The 19,005-nt window shown below is 41.4% G+C and overlaps 1 protein-coding gene across 2 annotated transcripts; it reads right to left on the minus strand.

Moving 5' to 3' along the window:
• Positions 1-279: 279 nt before the first annotated feature.
• On the minus strand, positions 280-18,647 carry ift81 (intraflagellar transport 81 homolog). 2 transcript variants are annotated; one of them, XM_029440683.1, is made up of 18 exons: positions 18,504-18,647; positions 17,564-17,667; positions 17,235-17,415; positions 17,069-17,158; positions 16,692-16,757; positions 16,362-16,472; positions 15,244-15,328; positions 13,359-13,522; positions 13,180-13,275; positions 12,114-12,260; positions 7,505-7,654; positions 6,101-6,229; positions 4,794-4,883; positions 2,721-2,807; positions 2,563-2,634; positions 2,094-2,179; positions 1,902-1,947; positions 280-666 (listed from the first exon to the last, which is right to left on the minus strand). In XM_029440683.1, the coding sequence occupies exons 1-18, from the start codon at positions 18,645-18,647 to the stop codon at positions 484-486; spliced, it is 2,031 nt and encodes a 676-aa protein (XP_029296543.1). In that variant the 3' UTR covers positions 280-483. The 2 variants fall into 2 exon arrangements, with proteins under 2 accessions (XP_029296543.1, XP_029296544.1); XM_029440684.1 differs by lacking the exon at positions 18,504-18,647 and adding an exon at positions 18,327-18,380 and having other exon boundaries at positions 484-666.
• Positions 18,648-19,005: the final 358 nt, after the last annotated feature.

Consider the following 19,005-nt stretch of genomic DNA (forward strand, 5'->3'; position numbering starts at 1 on the left):
ACGCACTATAAAACATACTTATAACGCATTATAAAACATACTTATAACGCATTATAAACATACTAATAACGCATTATAAACATACTAATAACGCATTATAAACATACTTATAACGCATTATAAACATACTTATAACACATTATAAACATACTTATAACGCATTATAAACATACTTATAACGCATTATAAACATACTTATAACACATTATAAACATACTATAACGCATTATAAAACATACTTATAACGCATTATAAACATACTTATAACGCATTATAAACATACTAATAACGCACTATAAACATACTTATAACGCATTATAAAACATACTTATAACGCATTATACAGGTCATAGAAAGAGCTTGAACAAGGTAAAGTTTAAAGCGACACTGGACTGGCAGGGTGTAACAGACAGACAGTTTGGTGAAAGGTAGAATATAGAACATAAACTTGAACTCTGCAGCGTGACCTTTGCCTGAGCGTCCTCACAGCACCAGCCGGTCCTCGCCTCCCTCCTGGATGACCTGACCGATGGACGCCTGGCTCTGGGCTCGTATGAAGCACTGCCTCTTGCACTCCATCAGCGTCTCCAGGTCACGCCACATTTTCATCTGCTCCATGTTGGCGCCGTGGCTCTCCCTCACCATCTTCTGCTTCTCACGCAACTTCTGGAGCCCGCGACGGAGACGAGGGATTAGTATAAAAAACAAGATAAAAGATTAGTGATCTAAAATCCTCACTTTGTCTAGAGAGCAAGAAACTGATCAATATTGTACATTTCATCTATTTCATAATAAAAATAATGGATTGATATTAAATCTTTACTTCCTTGTTGTTCACGTGTGCTGATACCTGCACATTTAATACTAATTAACACAATTAAAGGATGATCTGAAACGAGCTCCTCCTTTACCATCTGCAGTATCAAGCTGATGAACAAACTAATGCATCAATCATTTCAATAATATAATCAATAATAGTTTAACATATATTATTCTAAAATGGCTCATTCTTCATAACAACGACTTTTACTTTACTATGAGTACATTGTATTGTTAATACTTATGTACTTTTACTTAAGTAAGATTTTGAATGCAGGCCTTTTACTTAATAATAATAATAATAATAACAACAACAATAACAATACTAATAATAACAACAATAATAATAATAATAATAACAACAATAATAACAATAATAATAACAATAATAACAATAACAATAACAATAATACTAATAATAACAATAACAATAATACTAATAATAACAATAATACTAATAATAACAATAACAATAACAATAATACTAATAATAACAATAACAATAATACTAATAATAACAATAATACTAATAATAACAATAATAATAACAATAATAACAATAATAATAACAATAATAACAATAACAATAATACTAATAATAACAATAACAATAATACTAATAATAACAATAATACTAATAATAACAATAACAATAATACTAACAATAACAACAATAATAATAATAATAACAATAATAATAACAATAATAACAATAACAATAATAACAATAATAACAATAACAATAATACTAATGATAACAATAATACTAATAATAACAATAACAATAATAACAATAATAACAATAATAACAATAATACTAATGATAACAATAATACTAATAATAACAATAATAATAATAATAACAATAACAATAACAATATGGGACGCAGCCTTAGATCTTAAGGAGTTACAAAGTCAGCAGTATAAGCTTAAGCAATAGGCCTTTCTGTGATTTAAAAACAATCCTAACATGAGTTCTGAGTCTTACTGGTAGCCAGGGCAGATTTTCTAACACCGAGGCGAGAGTCACAGAAGTCTGTAATGGCCCCTGCTACGTCAGTTCTTGGAAACACTTTTCTCACCTTGCCAAGTAACTCCTGTTCTGAGATGTTCTTCATGTACACTTCCCTACAAAAGAAGCAGACGTATATCACTCAAGTGTAAGCCAGTGTCACATGTTCAGCCACCGTGTATTTAAATCAGCAGATCTTAGATCAGCAGCGTGCTGTATGAGAGGAGTGTGGTGATGAGAGCTCCCGGAGGTCAGGGGTCACCTGATGGCCTTCTTCTTCTCTTGTGGATCAGAGGACACATAGGCCTTCATCTCTTCAGCCGCACGCCGTATTTGCATCTCAATGATCTGTGGAGGACGGAGATGAATCAGAGTTTGGAGTATTAATTCTAATTTTACCATGTTTGGCTTCCCGACGGCCTCATTAGCAGGACCGGGACCCCCCCTCCCACAGACACTGCATGTTACATTAGCTTTATATATTATCTTTGTGAACTGTTATCCCTCTTTACCTCTCCCTCTCAGTATACAGGTATGTTATGTCTCTGTTTTCATAGCTGTCCCTTAAAGATGAAAAGAAATAGACTATAAATCAATCTAAATGAAAATAAGGCTGGCAGATTGTTCCTAAGATACTTTCTCACCACGTTTGGCTAAAGCGAACACGTCCTCATTGCTTGCGTGTCCGTTTGTCTGTGGATGTAATAACAAAGCGTGTTGAGAGAACTTGCCTCTGACATGGAGTTGATGTAATGATATCGGTTTTCCTCCTGCGATGTCTCCTCTCTCAAAGCTTTCACTTCCTGTGAAAGAAAAGCAACATGTTTCTACGTCAGTCATAAACATATATTATTATATTTAAATTGTTGCTGTAGGATATGAACTATACCTGCTCCAATTTAGATCTGTTGCTCTCCAAACCAGCAGTACAACTTTCATATTGCGCCTTCTTTTCCTCATACTCCTGGTTCAGTTCCTGTAAAGATAGAATCCAAAAAAAGGAAAGAGAACATTTTAAATTAGGTTTTTACTTTATTTTTTAAATATATATTTATCAGTATTATTATTTATTATTATTATTATTATTATTATTATTATTGTATATATTTATCAGTATTTATTATTATTATTATTATTATTGTATATGTTTGTTATTATTAATTAGATTCATTATTATCAATTTTTAAAGGCAGATCAAAAATATGTGAGAAATATGTATGTATAGGAAGGTGTGTAATATGTATTATATATATATATATATATATATATATATATATATATATATATATATATGAATGTATGTGTAAGTATGTATATACATATATATATATATATATATATATATATATATATATATATATATATATGTATATATATATGTATATATGTATATGAATGTATGTGTAAGTATGTATATACATATATATAAAGGAGAAAAGTATCTTAAAATAGTTTAATATTTAATTTTTCAAATGACCTTTGTATGATTTTACATGCTGTATGAGAATTGGGACAAATAGAGCGAAAGCACCTTTTAAACCCTCTTGTCATCGCACTGTTGCAACAAAGCATCCAGCTGTGAGCAGTTTCACTCACACACTCTATTTATGTCTTCCTGTTGCAGCTCTTCGTTCGCAGACATTACCCCGTGAGATGGAAGAGCGATTCTGGGAACACGTGTAGGAAAATGTAATCCTGCGCTTTAGCTCAGGGATGTGGGGGGGCTTTCCCATTGTGCATTTTATTTATGGACTATGTAAATTATTCTTAATGGACCCTGTCCATGATAACACACAGACACAGCAGAAGGTAACTCTTACTGGCTTGTCGGCTCACACAGTCTCACCATTTGTTTTTAAATGTAGGACGGATTCATAGTTCATGTTTGTCTCCCGTAATGTTCATATGTTTTGGAGAAGCAGTGTTTTAATGCTCCACATATCTGGAACAAAACAGAAAACTGCAACTCTCACTTCTTTTCAGTCGAGGCTGAAGACTTTTCTGTTTGCCGCTGCCTTTATTAAATTAAATAAGTATTAATTTCTTACGCTGCACTGTAACTTTTATTCTTGTATTTTTATTTATTTCCTCTTGGCTCTTTAATTACTGTTTTTAATTGTATTTAAATATAATTTAATAATAATTTGTCATCAGGCTTTTAATGCTTTTTTGTAAAGCACTTTGAATTAACTTAGTCACAACTCTCGATTTGCATTTCCTGTTTTACTTCCCTTGTGTCATGTCTTGTTTTACTTCCTGCCCTTGTGTTTTTCCCGATCCTGTGATTGTTAATTTGTTTCGGCTGTGTACGTTCACCCTGCCCTTGTGTTTTTGCCTTTCTCCCCCAGCTGTGTCTCGTTCCCTTGTTTAGTGTCTGTGTGTATATATCCCTGTCTGTCCCAGTGTGCCTGGTCAGATCGTCATTCGTGCTTCCCCGTGGTTCCTCGTGCTTCCCCGTGGTTCCTTGTGCTTCCCCGTGCTACGTCGTGTCTTGCCTGGTTTGTGTTTTTCAGTTTTTCTTGTTGCCTGGATTTTTGGACTTTGTTAAATAAAGCTCTCTATTTGTTGACATCGTCTTGCGTTCTGCATTTGGGTCTTCAACTTTACAGAGTCCTAACAGACTTGATGTAGAAATACGCTGTAAATAAATATACTTTGTGAGATCTGTATGTTTCACGGACATGCAATCATACATCATCTTACACATGTTTGTATTATTGCACTTTGAATAATTACTGACTCACAGACTGTTTAGTGTGAAAGAGGACAATAATGTTTCATCGTGGCTGCATAACTAAGTTCCTTTTAAGAAATGTGATATTAAAGGTATTGTGAACGCTTCTAACTGGCTATACATAGTTTGTCTCAGTCAGCGCTATGTTTCCTACGGTCCTCCACAAAGGACGTGAGTTAAAAACATAACAGTTCAGACTCTCATCAATAAAAACAATATAATGCTGACCTGACACCGCTGCCTCAGTGACCGCAGCTCTTTTATAATGGGGGCGAGCGCCGACTTCTTCTCCACTATCATAGAGTTTAATCTCTTCACCTGTAAAAGACAAACGCACACACATTGCATTACAACTGAACACCCCATAAACATTACAATAATCACAAAGTATTAAGTATTAGTAACGCAAAATATGTCATTTTCTGAAGCAGGAGGTGTCTCCATCCAAACAGCAGATGGAGTTTGTGGCGTCGTGAAGAAGCGCGGGATCATGGGAGTTGTTGTCTTCGCCACTCTTGCCATCACTGCAGTCAGCTTCTCCCGCAGGACCGACTAACTTTCACTGTTGGTTTATTAGAAAGTGAGATTCCTTAATTGTTTAGCGCTCAGGGGGTTTTACCAGGAGCCGAATGATCCTCAGAGGTCTCCTCCTCTCCGAAGCAAACACGCAGATTAAAACCAGTAGAAACAGAGAATGAAGCAGGTTCAAAGGGGAGACGACGCCATGACAGGAGAGATTATAGACATTTTAATGTATATTATTACTTTAAAGTCTGCAGAGAAACAGCAGGTTACTGCGTTATAAAGTAGAGAGGTGCACCGCTGACTGACACTCTCTCACTCTCACTAGAGCTTAGATGACAATATTCAGTGATGATTCATGAATATATTATAGAGTTGAAGCTTTATGGCAGCGAGGTCTACTGTCAGGTTGGAGGCAGGAACGTTTGACTCCATCATCAGGAGTGTTTGCATATTGTGAAAGCTGCCAAACTGCCTGCAGCTTGGAGTTCAGCCTGATCAGCTGCTTCGCTCTCGTGACACAAGCGGACGACAGGAGGATGAATAAGTTGGAGCTGTGAGCCACACGCACATACAACACGCCGTTATTATTAATACAATTAGAGATCAATGTAAACATTATTGGTAGCCCTTATGAATAGAATTGCACAATGTGTGTTTAATTCACCTCATTTAAAGGAAGTCTCTTTATGATGTCAGTATTCAGAATTATAATTATAATACATTGATTTTATATTAAACAGAATCCAATAAAAGACATAAAAATAACATAAATGTAAGAATAAACAAAAACTAAAGTATATAATCAGATATTCAACTGATAATATAATTAAATATTAGGCATTAATGAAGTGAAAAGATATTTAACTGCAGTTCTAAGTTTGATGGAAGGTAAATTATATATATTTCAGACTTGGCTCTTTAGGTTTAGGGAAAACTTATGTTCTAACAGATGATTCATAACCTACAGGGATATGAAACAAAAAATGTTTAGGGGGGGTTGGTTCAGTTACCATGTCAGACATGTCGTCCAGCGTGCGGCCCTTCTTCTCGTCCAGCTCGCTCTTGATGGCCGACACCCTCTCCAGCTCCTCCTGAGTGTCGCTGTAGCCGGAGATGCCCTTCTCAGCTTCCATAGTTTGCTTAAAACACAAATTCGTATGAACAAATTCATCAATGAAATGAAATAGTTGCAAAACTTTACCGTTTGAGTGCAAGATGAGGTCTTTAAATGTCTTGTTCTGTCACTTTAATATGATATGAAACTGAGAAAAGCAGCAAATCTCCAGAAAACAACATTTAGAGACATTTCTGGCATGAAAATCGACTAATAGTTACACTACATTACAGGCTCTCATCCAGAGCGACTGGACTAACCACAGGGACAGCCTCCCTGGAGCAGCTCAGGGTTAAGTGCCTTGCTCAGGGGCACAGTGGTGCAGCCCTGGTGTTGAACTCACAACCATCTGGTGTTGTGTTTGGAAGCCGAACCACGAGAGCACTAGATCATCACCACCACCACCAAGCTGCTGCAAATGTTCGGTAACAAATGGACTTTCGATGATGTCGCAGAATAAAAAGAAGAGGAATAAATAATAAAGTTAATGATACAGAAACCTTCGTTAATGTTATCAGTAACAACTACGACCTACTGACACGTCCACATGTCATCATTTATATAATAAAGAGCAAAGTTAATTTAATGTAACAGGTAACACTGTCGGCACATTTCAGCTGCAGTGACACACTCACTCATCACATCCATCGTTTCTCTGTCCAACACAAAAGCAAGAAGACATGAATAACTATCTCATGAAGAGCGAGGAGCGGACACATCGCCGGCGAGATGCGATCAGAAGGAAAAACTTTAATTGCTTCAACAAATCCCGACAGGAGCGGCATGAGCCGTCACAAATACCACCCGGCCTGCGTCAGCCTGTCAACAGGTCAGGTGCTGCGAGCGCACAGAGAAGCTTTTCCAGGAAGCTTCTACCTCTTCACTGTTAAAACAAAGTGCTGAATGAGGAGATCAAGGGACAGCACGGGGGGGGGGGCCTGATATGTGAGAGGAACAGACTGAGAGAGTAAATACACCGCTACATGCTAACCTCATATCATCTTATAATCTGGGTTTCTACATGTCTACATGCTTTAATATCCAAAAACATACTGTGTCTCTGAATATAGCTCAATCCTGCCTCCTGCCTCCTTTAGCTCTGGCTGGTTGACGTGAAACGCATCATTTCTGATGTGCCAGCGTGGGAAAGTCGCCACAGACAGCAAAACTTACAACCGGTGAAATACAGAAAGGTTTCCGTGGCAGCGAGAGGCTGAATCAGCATCATGTGACTTGAATGTATCAGACATAAAGGCAACAAGTACATCCCTTCCTTGTGCACCGTTAGTATAAGAGTTACCAGTTTGTGTTGCACGCCTTCATGTCTCTGCTTGAGAACCTCCTCCGTGCGCTGCAGGACTCCGTATTCTGCCTTCAGCTCAGAGATGTCCTGACGTTTCTTCTTGTACATGGTTCCCTTGCTGCGAAGTTTCCCCACCAAACGTTTCAGCTTTGAAGAACAAAGAAACAGAATTCTACATTAACTTCAAATGAAAAGTGATTTAAGGGAAGTAAATACTAAACATGTAAAGGTCTTCAGACCTGCATTAAGGGATTCATTAACTGTGGGAAATGATAATGTTATTGTAGAAACACAAGTAAGCAGTTAATAAAGTCCCATGTGCTTCCCCAGCAGCAGAAACAAGTTAACACCTTTTGAGTTCATACGTCGAACAGGTTTGTTTACACGGTCAGCTGTTACGGACCGATATTCACTCTTTAGATGATAAATGCTCCGCTGTGTTCAGCTGACGTAGTCTGACACTTGGTGCAGGTCGGGGTTCAACACAGCGGTGACACTGAACCGTATCTCTGGAGCATTAAGAGTCATCAGCGGACTCCTTTCACATACACGCATCATTTGACTCATTGTGTAATTAAAATATACATTATAGCATCTTTAAATAATTCCAGACTAAAATCCTTCATCCGGTTCAAACGTAAAGTTTAAAACGTCCAAGATGTAAAAAGTGTCTTAAAACTGGATGTAAATAAAGGTTTGGACGGCGTCTGGCAGACGAACGCCACGCCGACGCCGCTCACAGAAACATTTGGGAGAACTAAACACGTGACACTGACGCCAGCAACGCTTCACTGAAAGAGGCACAAGTGCAGTTTATATTTGACAACATGGTGTCCGGCACAGCTGAGATACTATGAATGGCCACAGGAGAAGACAATGGGTTGAGCCTGGGGAGGGAAGGGATTAGAGAACAGCAGTGACCGGGGGCCGTGCCATGACCTGAAACAGTCACTGGATCCTTTCAGATTCACTGCCGGCTATGTACAGCAGCTTCATCTGGCAGAGTCACTGCTCTTAGTGATGTGCAGCCCCCCCCCGTCCCCCGTCCCCCCACTTCCCCCCGCCCTGACAATGAAACTCCTCCACAATGAAGAGCAGCTATAAATGAACATGGACACGAGAGAACAGCCCCAGAAATCACAGAATGTGCTTCATGTCCTTTGGGAATCGATGAAGCTTGCTGTATGTGTGTGTGTGTGTGTGTGTGTGTGTGTGTGTGTGTGTGTGTGTGTGTGTGTGTGTGTGTGTGTGTGTGTGTGTGTGTGTACACACATTTATTCTTTGTGTATTTTGGGACATCAAGGGCAGACATGGCTGAGAGAGGAATTAGCGCAGCAGAATAATACTGCATAGTGTTCCCGACAGTGTGTCCCCAAAACAACTGCTGTTAAACTGTCGGCAGCACAGACACAACACGGACACTCGTCTCAGACACACACACACACACACACACACACACACACAGACACACACACACACACACGGACACTCGTCTCAGACACACACACACACACACACACACACACACAGACACACACACACTTATATAATAGCGAGAACCTGGGCAGCACAACATGTGTTGTTGCAGCAGCCTGTTGATTAGCATGTTGCACATTAACAGAGGTCGCTGTATTGTTCAGACGCACGTTGCACAATGTTTGAGCGATCATTGATTGTGTTACTGTATCTACACATTATAAAATCGTTTGGCTCTTTAATCGATGCAACACAGATGTTCATGATCACAGACTGTATGGGACGTTTCTTCTCCTGCTGATTGACCTGGCAGACATGATAATAATGATGAATATTGAAGCGGTCAGGTTGGGAACCTGTAGATTGATATTTCATGTTGTGTTCTGACTGTGGCTGAAGTGATTATGTGCTCTGCTCCCGGGACAGAATGTGAACCCTGCTGTACAGGAGCAGCCGTCTCCCTTTTAAAAATAAAACGTAGCCACATCCCGACAGTATTTCCAGAAAAAGCAAACCTGTTGCTCGGATCAGCGATGGCGTCTTTCCTGCAGTAAGACTAAATTTAACCGGCGCAATGAGGCGGTTTGATAAACGGTCTCATGTTGCTGGCCGACCAATGACGAGCAGATGCAGTCACCCCCCTCAGAGAGACCCTGCAGTCGGTGGCATGTGATGACGTCAGCAGGCAGAATGGAAAATGCCTCTGATAAAGTGATCATCTCCACTGCGGCTGACGGCCTCAGAGCTACGCAGGAGTCTGATAAGGGTCCTCTTTGTCTCCACAGACAGCTCGCTCTCATCCTGTCAGTCTCCTTCACAGGTACGTCAGGAGACGCACAGCGGCTGAAGCACACGTGACTTCTGTCTCATGCACAGATCACATTTCTTACTCTCACAAAGAATATTCTTGCTGCTTCTCCTCCACTGCTTTGTTTAGATCAGGGGGGGTCAAACTCATGACCCCTCTTAGTTCAGGGGCCACATGCAGCACAATGTGATCTCAGGTGGGCCGGACCAGTACCACCACAGCATGATAACCTGTACACAACAACAACTCCACATGTTCCCTTTGTTTTAGTGCAAAACAAGTTCATTCTGAAGATGTTCAAACTTAATGAACTATCTTTTTACTAAACATTATGAACAACCTGACATTTCTCAGTTTATCATTTCCACACGTGTGTTACAACGTACAGATCAGTGTGTCTGCAAAGGCACAACACGTTTAGTCACAGGTATCTGGAACAGGATTTTACTTTATGATCAAAACAACTGCGGGCCGGACTGGACCCTCTGGCGGGCCGGTTTTGGCCCCCGGGCCGCATGTTTGACACCCTTGCTTTAGATGATCGTTTCTCTTCTCTAAACACGTTGGAAGTCCTCTCATACTTCACTTCCTGTATTTGCCAGAATTAGTGGAAACATGAGTTTAGTCTCTGCTGCGGACGTCGACCAGCAGAAACTCCTTCTGCTCATCTGAAGGGTTTCCTCTTCTGTGTTTATGACTTGAAGCAGCGGCGTGAGGGATTTATTGGAATATAATATTAATAACTTTGTTTTCAATAGTGTTTAATCACCTGAAACTAAGACCGCTTGTGTTTTCATTGGTTCATTGGAGCCCTTCATCTCTACACAGGGAGCGGGTCCTCTTCAGTCATCGTGTTCTCTTTCACGTTTTATGTTACCTGAAGGCCACCGTAGGTTCTCCGACACGCTCGGAAAGGGAGGGGTGAGCGAAGGGGGCTTCGGTTCGTTGCAATCTGCAACCTCACCGCTAGATGTCACTAACTCCTGCTGCTTTGAGATCAGGTGAAAAAGAGGCTTTAGCGTGTTTCTAAGTTCCTTCATGTGTGAAGACAACATGAACATTATTTAGAACATCAGTAACGTGCACTGCTGCCTCTTGGGGCTGAAGTTAGTATTACAACAACTAACGCAGGACTGCCTTCTAAACACCCCTGGAACAAACCGCGAAGGGGAACAGCGCGGAGAAAGCCTCAGCAGAGATCTCTCACCTCATGGATATCAATGTGCGTCAATGAGCTTTAAACACTTCTCATCCACACACCAGCACACCCCCATGGATCAGCCTCGCTCTGCTAATACTCAGCTGTTTATAGTCGACTCTGTAACTGTAAGCTTAAAGGGATAGTTTGGAGGTTCTGAAGTGTATGATGTACTCATCCGTAGTCGCTGTATTACCTGCAGTAGATGGCGGCCAACGGGCCTCTAGTTTGGAGAAACAGACGGGAGGGCCAGCAGAGAAGCTAAGTAATGTGCTGCTGTGGACGGGGGAGGGGGGGGGGTTTGCAGTTTACGTGTACGTTACATTTAGAATATTTTCACCCCTTCAGCCGTCAGACAGCTCTCTGTTTATGTAACGTCTATGTTTCCGACGTGGAACTAGGGCCATTATCTTTGCACCAGACTCCTTTGACAAAACAGTCATTTTACCTCTCAGATCACAGGAGCTGCTGGTGGACCTCTGCCTCCACCGGTTAGTTAGTTTGTGTTATTGTGTGACGAACACTAAAGTCACACATTAACACAAACTATCTGAGCGATCGAGGCAGAGGTCCACCAGGCTGTCTCACTTCAGTGTGACAGCATCAAGCTTTTCTTTCTCCCCGTCAATAGTTCGGTTCCGTTCGTCAACGTGACAGCTCAGCGGACTGTGGCAGAGTACATCCTCGTCATAGGACATAAATAAAGACAAAAGGTTTAAGCCCCCCCCCCCCGAGTCTGTTTAACGCGTCCAGCTGACTTAAAGGAGGAGATTGATGACACTCGGGATGAGGCACTTTGTACAGTACAGTTCCTTGTTCTGGATATTCTCTGTTGTGCTCTATTCATAGCTCAGCATGGGAATGTGGGGGAGAGTAAGGGGAGGGGGAGAGTAAGGGGAGGGGAACAGTAACATTAGACAGTGAGCCCGTCTGTGTTTGGGTAAGTACAGAAACAGCCTCTTGTGTTTTCTGTGGTTTGCTCGCTCAGATGAAGCTGTAAGTCTTCTATTACTTCCAACGCAAAGAAGAGAATTGTTTCTTGTTCTTGGATCTCGTCTGCCCCGGCCAGCAGCTAACACAACTTCGAGGAATTTCAGAGATGCTGACATGACTTTAACGTGTACCTCATCCCCCCGGACGACCTCTCCCCCATCGGAGGCTTGTGCCTGGCTGCTCCTCTGCCTCAGCTCCCTCTCTGCAGTGGCCAACTCCTCCCTCGCTTCCTGCAGCTCCTCCGCCTTTGACTCCTTCCTTCGAATGATGATGGAGGCCTGCAAGAATCACGCTGCATTAGATGTGCAAACATGACAAGAGTTTGACTGTTAACCGGGAGAGTGGATGCAAATGAGCGATGAGGATGTTATAGGGCAAGAAATATCAGATCTAAAGCTTTGCATTAGAATGAAACTCTAAAGGCTCTTTACTCTGAAGGGTGTTTTGATAATTACAGGTGTCTGATTTTCTACAGGGTTATTAAGGTTTCATGAAACGTGGTCGAAGCATGGGCCAAGGAAGAAGCCATTACATGTTGGAGCGGATCCAGAACACAGGCCAGATACACGCATTACTTTTCACTTAAGGAAACAGCTTTGGCAGAGGTCTGAATCCTTCTACTTCACTTGCATGTGTGAGCTTCACTGTGCAGCGTTTGACACTAGAAGGCTGTTTCCACATCCATTTGCTGAGGGAGGAAAGTTTGTCTGTGCTCACCTTGAATCATGTCAACATGTCTTTATTTCTTACTATAAAGACTTCTCACATTTCCAAGGGCGAGCACATCCCCTTCAAGAGACTTGAAACATCTGTTTCTCTGTGTATTATCTTCCAGGACACCAAACATTCCTCCAAAGCAAAACTCTCATCACTATTCAAAACTCATCTAAATCCCACAAAGTCGAAAGTTTCTACACTTCCAGAACAGAAACCAGGATTCAATCTCTTAAATCTTTTTCTTTTACATATTTTTTAGCCAGATAGAATTTGTGAATGAATCTCACTTTACTATGACATCACAACAAGTTTAGAGCCAATCGTGGTCCAGAACGCTTGTCACACAAGAGAGATGTGGAAGCTTCATCTCTATTGTTTGGTGTGTTTGTATGTTTCCCCCTCTGATGTCTTTGCTTTTATTATTCATCTCAGATATTCTGTGTGTTAAATTGTAAAGAAGACATAAAATAAATGCAACACCTGCTGTCTGTAAAGGGTCAGTTTGTCATCCATGGGGTCGTTCCTCATCATCCTCTTCTCAATCAGCTGGTTAATCTGAGAATCAGCTTCTTTAATCTGTGAAAGTGAGGAAGGCAGACACGTGAGGATCGCGTAACGTCTGGAGGTATAAAGATGTAACACCACATCCTGCTCCGGACCTTGTCCTCCAGCTCCTGGAGGTCGGCCTGGCCCATGGCAGGCTCTGACCCTATCTTCTGCAGGTACTGCACTGTGCGCCTCATACCCTCCAGCTCTTTGGGGAGTTTCTCGGAGACCATGTAGGAGTTGATCTTAATCTCCTCTTCAAGCCTCTTCATTAAGCCTGAAAGAGACGGAGCTTTTATTCAAGCACTTAGAGCTAAGTGTGTTTGAAACCCGATCATCTGCGGCTCTGATTACTTAAGAAAAGATGAATATCTTTTAAACATGCAAACCCACTAAACATTAAGAATAAACACGCCACTAATATCTAGTATTCACAGATACGCATACTCCACAGTACAGAGGAAAGATCTCGGTCTGATCTAAAAGCTTTTCTCCTGTTTATGGTCAGGATCATTTTCTAAGTTACTCTGTTGTGTTTTCTCTGTGGAAACGGCTGAAAAAAGTGTCTGGTGGTGCTTGGTGGTGTTTGGTGGTGGTGCTTGGTGGTGTTGGTGGTGTTTGGTGGTGGTGCTTGGTGGTGCTTGTGGTGCTTGGTGGTGTTGGTGGTGGTGCTTGGTGGTGCTTGGTGGTGTTTGGTGGTGGTGCTTGGTGGTGCTTGGTGGTGTTTGGTGGTGGTGCTTGGTGGTGCTTGGTGGTGTTTGGTGGTGGTGCTTGGTGGTGCTTGGTGGTGTTTGGTGGTGTTTGGTGGTGCTTGGTGGTGCTTGGTGGTGCTTGGTGGTGCTTGGTGGTGTTTGGTGGTGCTTGGTGGTGCTTGGTGGTGTTTGGTGGTGTTTGGTGGTGTTTGGTGGTGCTTGGTGGTGTTTGGTGGTGTTTGGGGGTGTTTGGTGGTGCTTGGTGGTGCTTGGTGGTGCTTGGTGGTGTTTGGTGGTGTTTGGTGGTGTTTGATGGTGGTGTTTGGTGGTGCTTGGTGGTGTTTGGTGGTGCTTGGTGGTGTTTGGTGGTGTTTGGTGGTGTTTGATGGTGGTGTTTGGTGGTGGTGCTTGGTGGTGCTTGGTGGTGCTTGGTGGTGCTTGGTGGTGCTTGGTGGTGTTTGGTGGTGTTTGGTGGTGCTTGGTGGTGCTTGGTGGTATTTGGTGGTATTTGGTGGTATTTGGTGGTGTTTGGTGGTGGTGTTTGGTGGTGGTGTTTGGTGGTGGTGTTTGGTGGTGCTTGGTGGTGCTTGGTGGTGCTTGGTGGTGCTTGGTGGTGCTTGGTGGTGTTTGGTGGTGTTTGGTGGTGCTTGGTGGTGTTTGGTGGTGGTGTTTGGTGGTGCTTGGTGGTGTTTGGTGGTGGTGTTTGGTGGTGCTTGGTGGTGTTTGGTGGTGTTTGGTGGTGGTGTTGGTGGTGGTGTTTGGTGGTGATGGTCTAGTGGTGCGGCTTCCAAGCAGAATGTTCTAAATATTAAAGTCATTCATGTTTTCTTCCAGGTGAGTTGGATTTAGCACTAAAGGTATTGATCGTTTCTTCCTGCTGCTTTCACAGATGAAAAAGTCACGAACATGATCGTGTGAAACTTAAGTCACAGGAGAGACAACGATTTAGATCAGACTTAGAAAATGGATCACCAGAAAAGAACATTCCTCACATGCCTCTCAGGGCTTCTGTAGTAAAGTCATTGTGATAAGTGACATTTAATTGTGCAGCTTCACTCTGCTCTGCATTGCATAGGTCATTTTAGAAACTGTAAATGTGTTAATCTCTCTGGCTGCAGATGAGATCACAAGGAGACCATTTCAACATTAGATAAGCTCTATTATAGCACTTCAAAGATCAGAATAATTAGAGGGTCTCAACACATGAAAGCCTATTAGCTGAGAGACCTCCTAACGCTCTGCTGTGTCCTTGAACTGCCCCTCCAGCTGTGTCCTGCAGAGGCAGCAGCAGGACGCGGGTACTCACTTTCTGGATTGGCATCGGCTGCAGCCTGTCGCAAATCCTTCAACTGCTGCTGCGATCTCTGCAGCCTCTGCTCCGCCTGGAACAGCTGAGCACACACGATTACTAGTAACAGGTAATGTGGGGGCCTTAACATTCAGCCCCCGCTGATAATTAGTTTGTTCAACATCAGGGCTGCAACTAACAACTATTTCCATTAAAGATGAATCTTCTGATTATCGTCTCGATGAATACATTAGTGAAGAATCATGTTTCCCCAGAGTTCCTGATTACATCTTCAAATGTCTTGTTTTGCCTCAAATGTAATGAATTGACGATCATAGAAGAAAACCAGCACGTTTGAGACTCTGGAAGCAGTGAACTTCTGTCCTTTCGCCTTAAAAGATATTTTAAGTAATTATCAGAATGGTACTAACGGACTGATGGGTTCCTGTTGGATTCTATCAATAACATCATCTGATCCACAGAAGCTGCTTCTTCCAAAGCAGCTTCAGAATGTCTTGAAGATTTGTCATTCAAAGTATTTACAATAATAAAACAACAAAAGCTGTGACTTTGCAAATTAATTCTGCAATTATTGGAAGCTTCTGTGTTGTCGATGGCTGTAACTCTTTCATTATCCATTAATCCCAGTTTTTCGTGCAATCGGTGAATCATTAGTCTTTTAAGTGTCATAAAGTCGTGAACAAATGTGACAAGGTGACAAATGTCTTGTCTGACCAACAAAATATATTCCATTTTAAATGATATGAAAAGAGAAAATAAACAAATGCTCTCATTTAATAGACTGAAACTGGATTAGTTGTTTACATTTCTGATAGTTTCCCATTATTCCGATGGACTAATCGATTTCTGAACCGATGGTTTCAGCTCTAACATCGAAGAAGAAACAAGGGCCGGACGACCTCATAGTGAGGTGTGGAAACGGCTTCGGACATGAGGGTAAGCCTGTAAATGGAGTAAAGAAAACACCTAAATATAACATGTTAACTTTTCTTTGCCGTCCTCCAAAGCACACCAACACCTGCACACCCGACTGTTCAACTGGTGTGTGTCGTCTTCGTACACGAAACCAAGGTGAGAAAATGCAAAAGTAAACCACACGAGTCACAAGAACTTACTTGATTCTTCTGTTCTTGCTTCTGGTGCGTCAGTGACTGCTCTCGCTCCTTCTCCACCCGCAGCTGTCTGGCCTGCTCCAGCATCCGCTGATGGTTGGACACTGACTCCACCTGGTGGAGTCACAAGTTAACATGACGCTGCACGGTCAGCAGAAATAACCAAGCGCCTCTAAAACAGAGTCAGGTTTCTCCTTTTGGCAGGACTCTAAATCAGCACCCCATTACTTCCCAGCCTGTCAGGTCTATTAGAGAAGCTGATAATGTATCCCGGGCTCATGTTTTCATTCCTCAGTGAATCCTAAAGCCTTCCAAGCATTCAGTCGGCCTTACCCTCTTCTTCAGCCTGTCCACACGTTTGATGAGTTGGTCTTTCTCTTCCTCCATCGCACTGATGTCCTGTTGTTGCAGGAAACAGGAATGATGTCAGAAGGTGACTTATTATATCCTTCAACAAATTAGTAACATTTTAGTGAGGAAAACATCAATAACTTCTAACAAAGTAACATCAATTTAAGATTATTATCATTATTGTATAATAAAAGAATATATTACATTCTTTGTAGATTAATCCATTTATTGTTTGGTGCATAAAAAGGTCAGAAAATAGTGAAAAATATCTATTCCAGTTTAGCCTTAAAAAGACCTTTTATCATTGATTAAAATAGTTGCAGCTCTAGATTGTAAAGAGACATTAAGTGTTCGTTCACCCTTCTGATTTCTGCCGTGGAGAAGCCTGAAGTCCTCAGCAGCTCACACTCCTTGTGATACGTCTTAAAACCTTCCACCAGCTCTTCATACTGTCAACAAAACAACATTAATGCATTTAGCTTATTTCAAAAACTATGAAATGAAATGTGTAATATGTTTAACAACCTGATGAGAGGTGTCGTTGATAACATCATCCTGCAGAAACTCCGCAGGCACCTCCAGCTTGACTAGAAAGCGAGCCAAATAAGCCCTTTTCCTGAGCTCGGGGAGCCTCTGCAGCAGCCAGTGGAGGATCGGGTGCACCACGGGCTTACTGCCGCTCACCAGGCCCTGTCGGAAGCTGCTCCTGCATGTCATGAAGATAACCCAAGGACCAGACATGAGAAAGGGCTTTAACATTCAAGACTTGTATTTGGCATTTGCTTTAAAAAAAAAAAAAGTATACAAAATTGTATGAGGTGAAATTGAAACTGTGGTTGAATGTTAGGACTTACACATCAGAGAGGTTGCCAGGCGGTTTGTACTTCAGCATCCCCAGCAGAGCACACATTCTCTTTATGGTTTGTTCAGGCAGTTCTTCACGGATATCTATAGCTTGCTAAAAACAAGCGTAGCAGCAGAAGATTATACAAATATATATAGATTATATTTTAGCAGTATAAATGATGATTTACGAATGTGTTCATCACTTTAATGTTGCAGCTGGTTAAGGAGGAGCTAAATGTATTATATTTTATATATACTGCCGGGTGTCTTCTTATATTACATCATAATTTACATGTTGGTCATATTTTCTATTATTAATCTGAATCTGCAAAGTAACTAAAGTTATCAAATAAATGTAGGGGAGTAAAAAGTACAATACTTGTGGTGGTGTAGTGCAGGGTATACGCAGGTATATGGAGAATAAGCAGTTGTTTAAAGTTAAAGTTATGTTTATGTGTAGATGGACTGAGGAACCAAGAATAGTTCACTAAAAATGCATAATTATTTAGTTGTATGTGGGCCAGTATTGATTGCAAAATCCACTTCTGTGGCTAATGTTACGTTCATAATGATCCTTACCACCTGAAGTCAAGCAGCAGAAGTTAAGAGACAATGTGCAAATACTACTTTTCGGTAAACTAAATATGCAAGTGTAGTCTTACATCTCACTTTTTACAACACAGGGCGTTCAAACTTTGTTGGGCAGCTTTAAAACAACACATTGTGTCTTAAATGAAGAGTTTACCAACTTCTCCAGGCACCACTACACACCTGAACTGTTGCATCCGAGATGTAGTGGAGAAGAAGTGTCAGAAAATAGAAATACTCTAAAGTACAAGTACTTCAGTACAGCAATGTTGCAAATAGCGTTACCCAGTTCAGGTTAATAGAAGAATGGCACACACAGGTTATACAACATGTTTGCACTGCAGGTAGCTAGTGTCCCACCTTTGGGTCTATTTCAGCCAGAACATCGTTTAAAACCTGCAGCAGCTGCATCGGTTCGAGGGAGTCAAACGTGATGAGGTTGAAGTTTTTCTTGAACGGGTCCTTGTTGAGCTGTTCAACGATGAACTTCAGCTGTTCACTCATCTTGCCCGATACTTGCTTGCAGTAAATGAACGAGTCCTCTTGTTTTCTGGATTAGCCGCTGGGCTAACGTTTAGCTTAGCTAACTAGCTCTCTGACGTCGATTTACAATTAATTCAACCTGCAAATACACCTTTAAGAATCAATCCACCCGATTCGCTGGTGACGATGGAAAACAACTATTTACAAATGATAAAGACAAGTTATATGTGTCAGTTCGTCTTGTTACTTCTTCAACTTGCTAGTTAGCGGACAGAAAGTTAGCAGTTGTTGTCACCATGGCAGCCCCATGGAAACCACGAAGGTGTCGCGGATTGGTTGCTACCCGGAAGTGACTTTTACAGTATGATTTAGGAGAGTT

Source organism: Cottoperca gobio, chromosome 9, assembly GCF_900634415.1.
Source record: "Cottoperca gobio chromosome 9, fCotGob3.1, whole genome shotgun sequence".
In the NCBI taxonomy this organism is placed as follows: Eukaryota; Metazoa; Chordata; class Actinopteri; order Perciformes; family Bovichtidae; genus Cottoperca; species Cottoperca gobio.

What these genes read in the sequence shown, in the direction of transcription:
- ift81 (XM_029440683.1), bottom strand. Translation starts at nt 18,647, where the DNA reads ATGAGTGAACAGCTGAAGTTCATCGTTGAACAGCTCAACAAGGACCCG. An exon ending in TGGACAGGCTGAAGAAGAGG is followed by an intron (nt 16,473 to 16,691) that starts GTAAGGCCGACT and finishes TGACTCCACCAG; the next exon opens with GTGGAGTCAGTGTCCAACCA. An exon ending in AAGGCGTGCAACACAAACTG is followed by an intron (nt 6,230 to 7,504) that starts GTAACTCTTATA and finishes TTGTGTTTTAAG; the next exon opens with CAAACTATGGAAGCTGAGAA.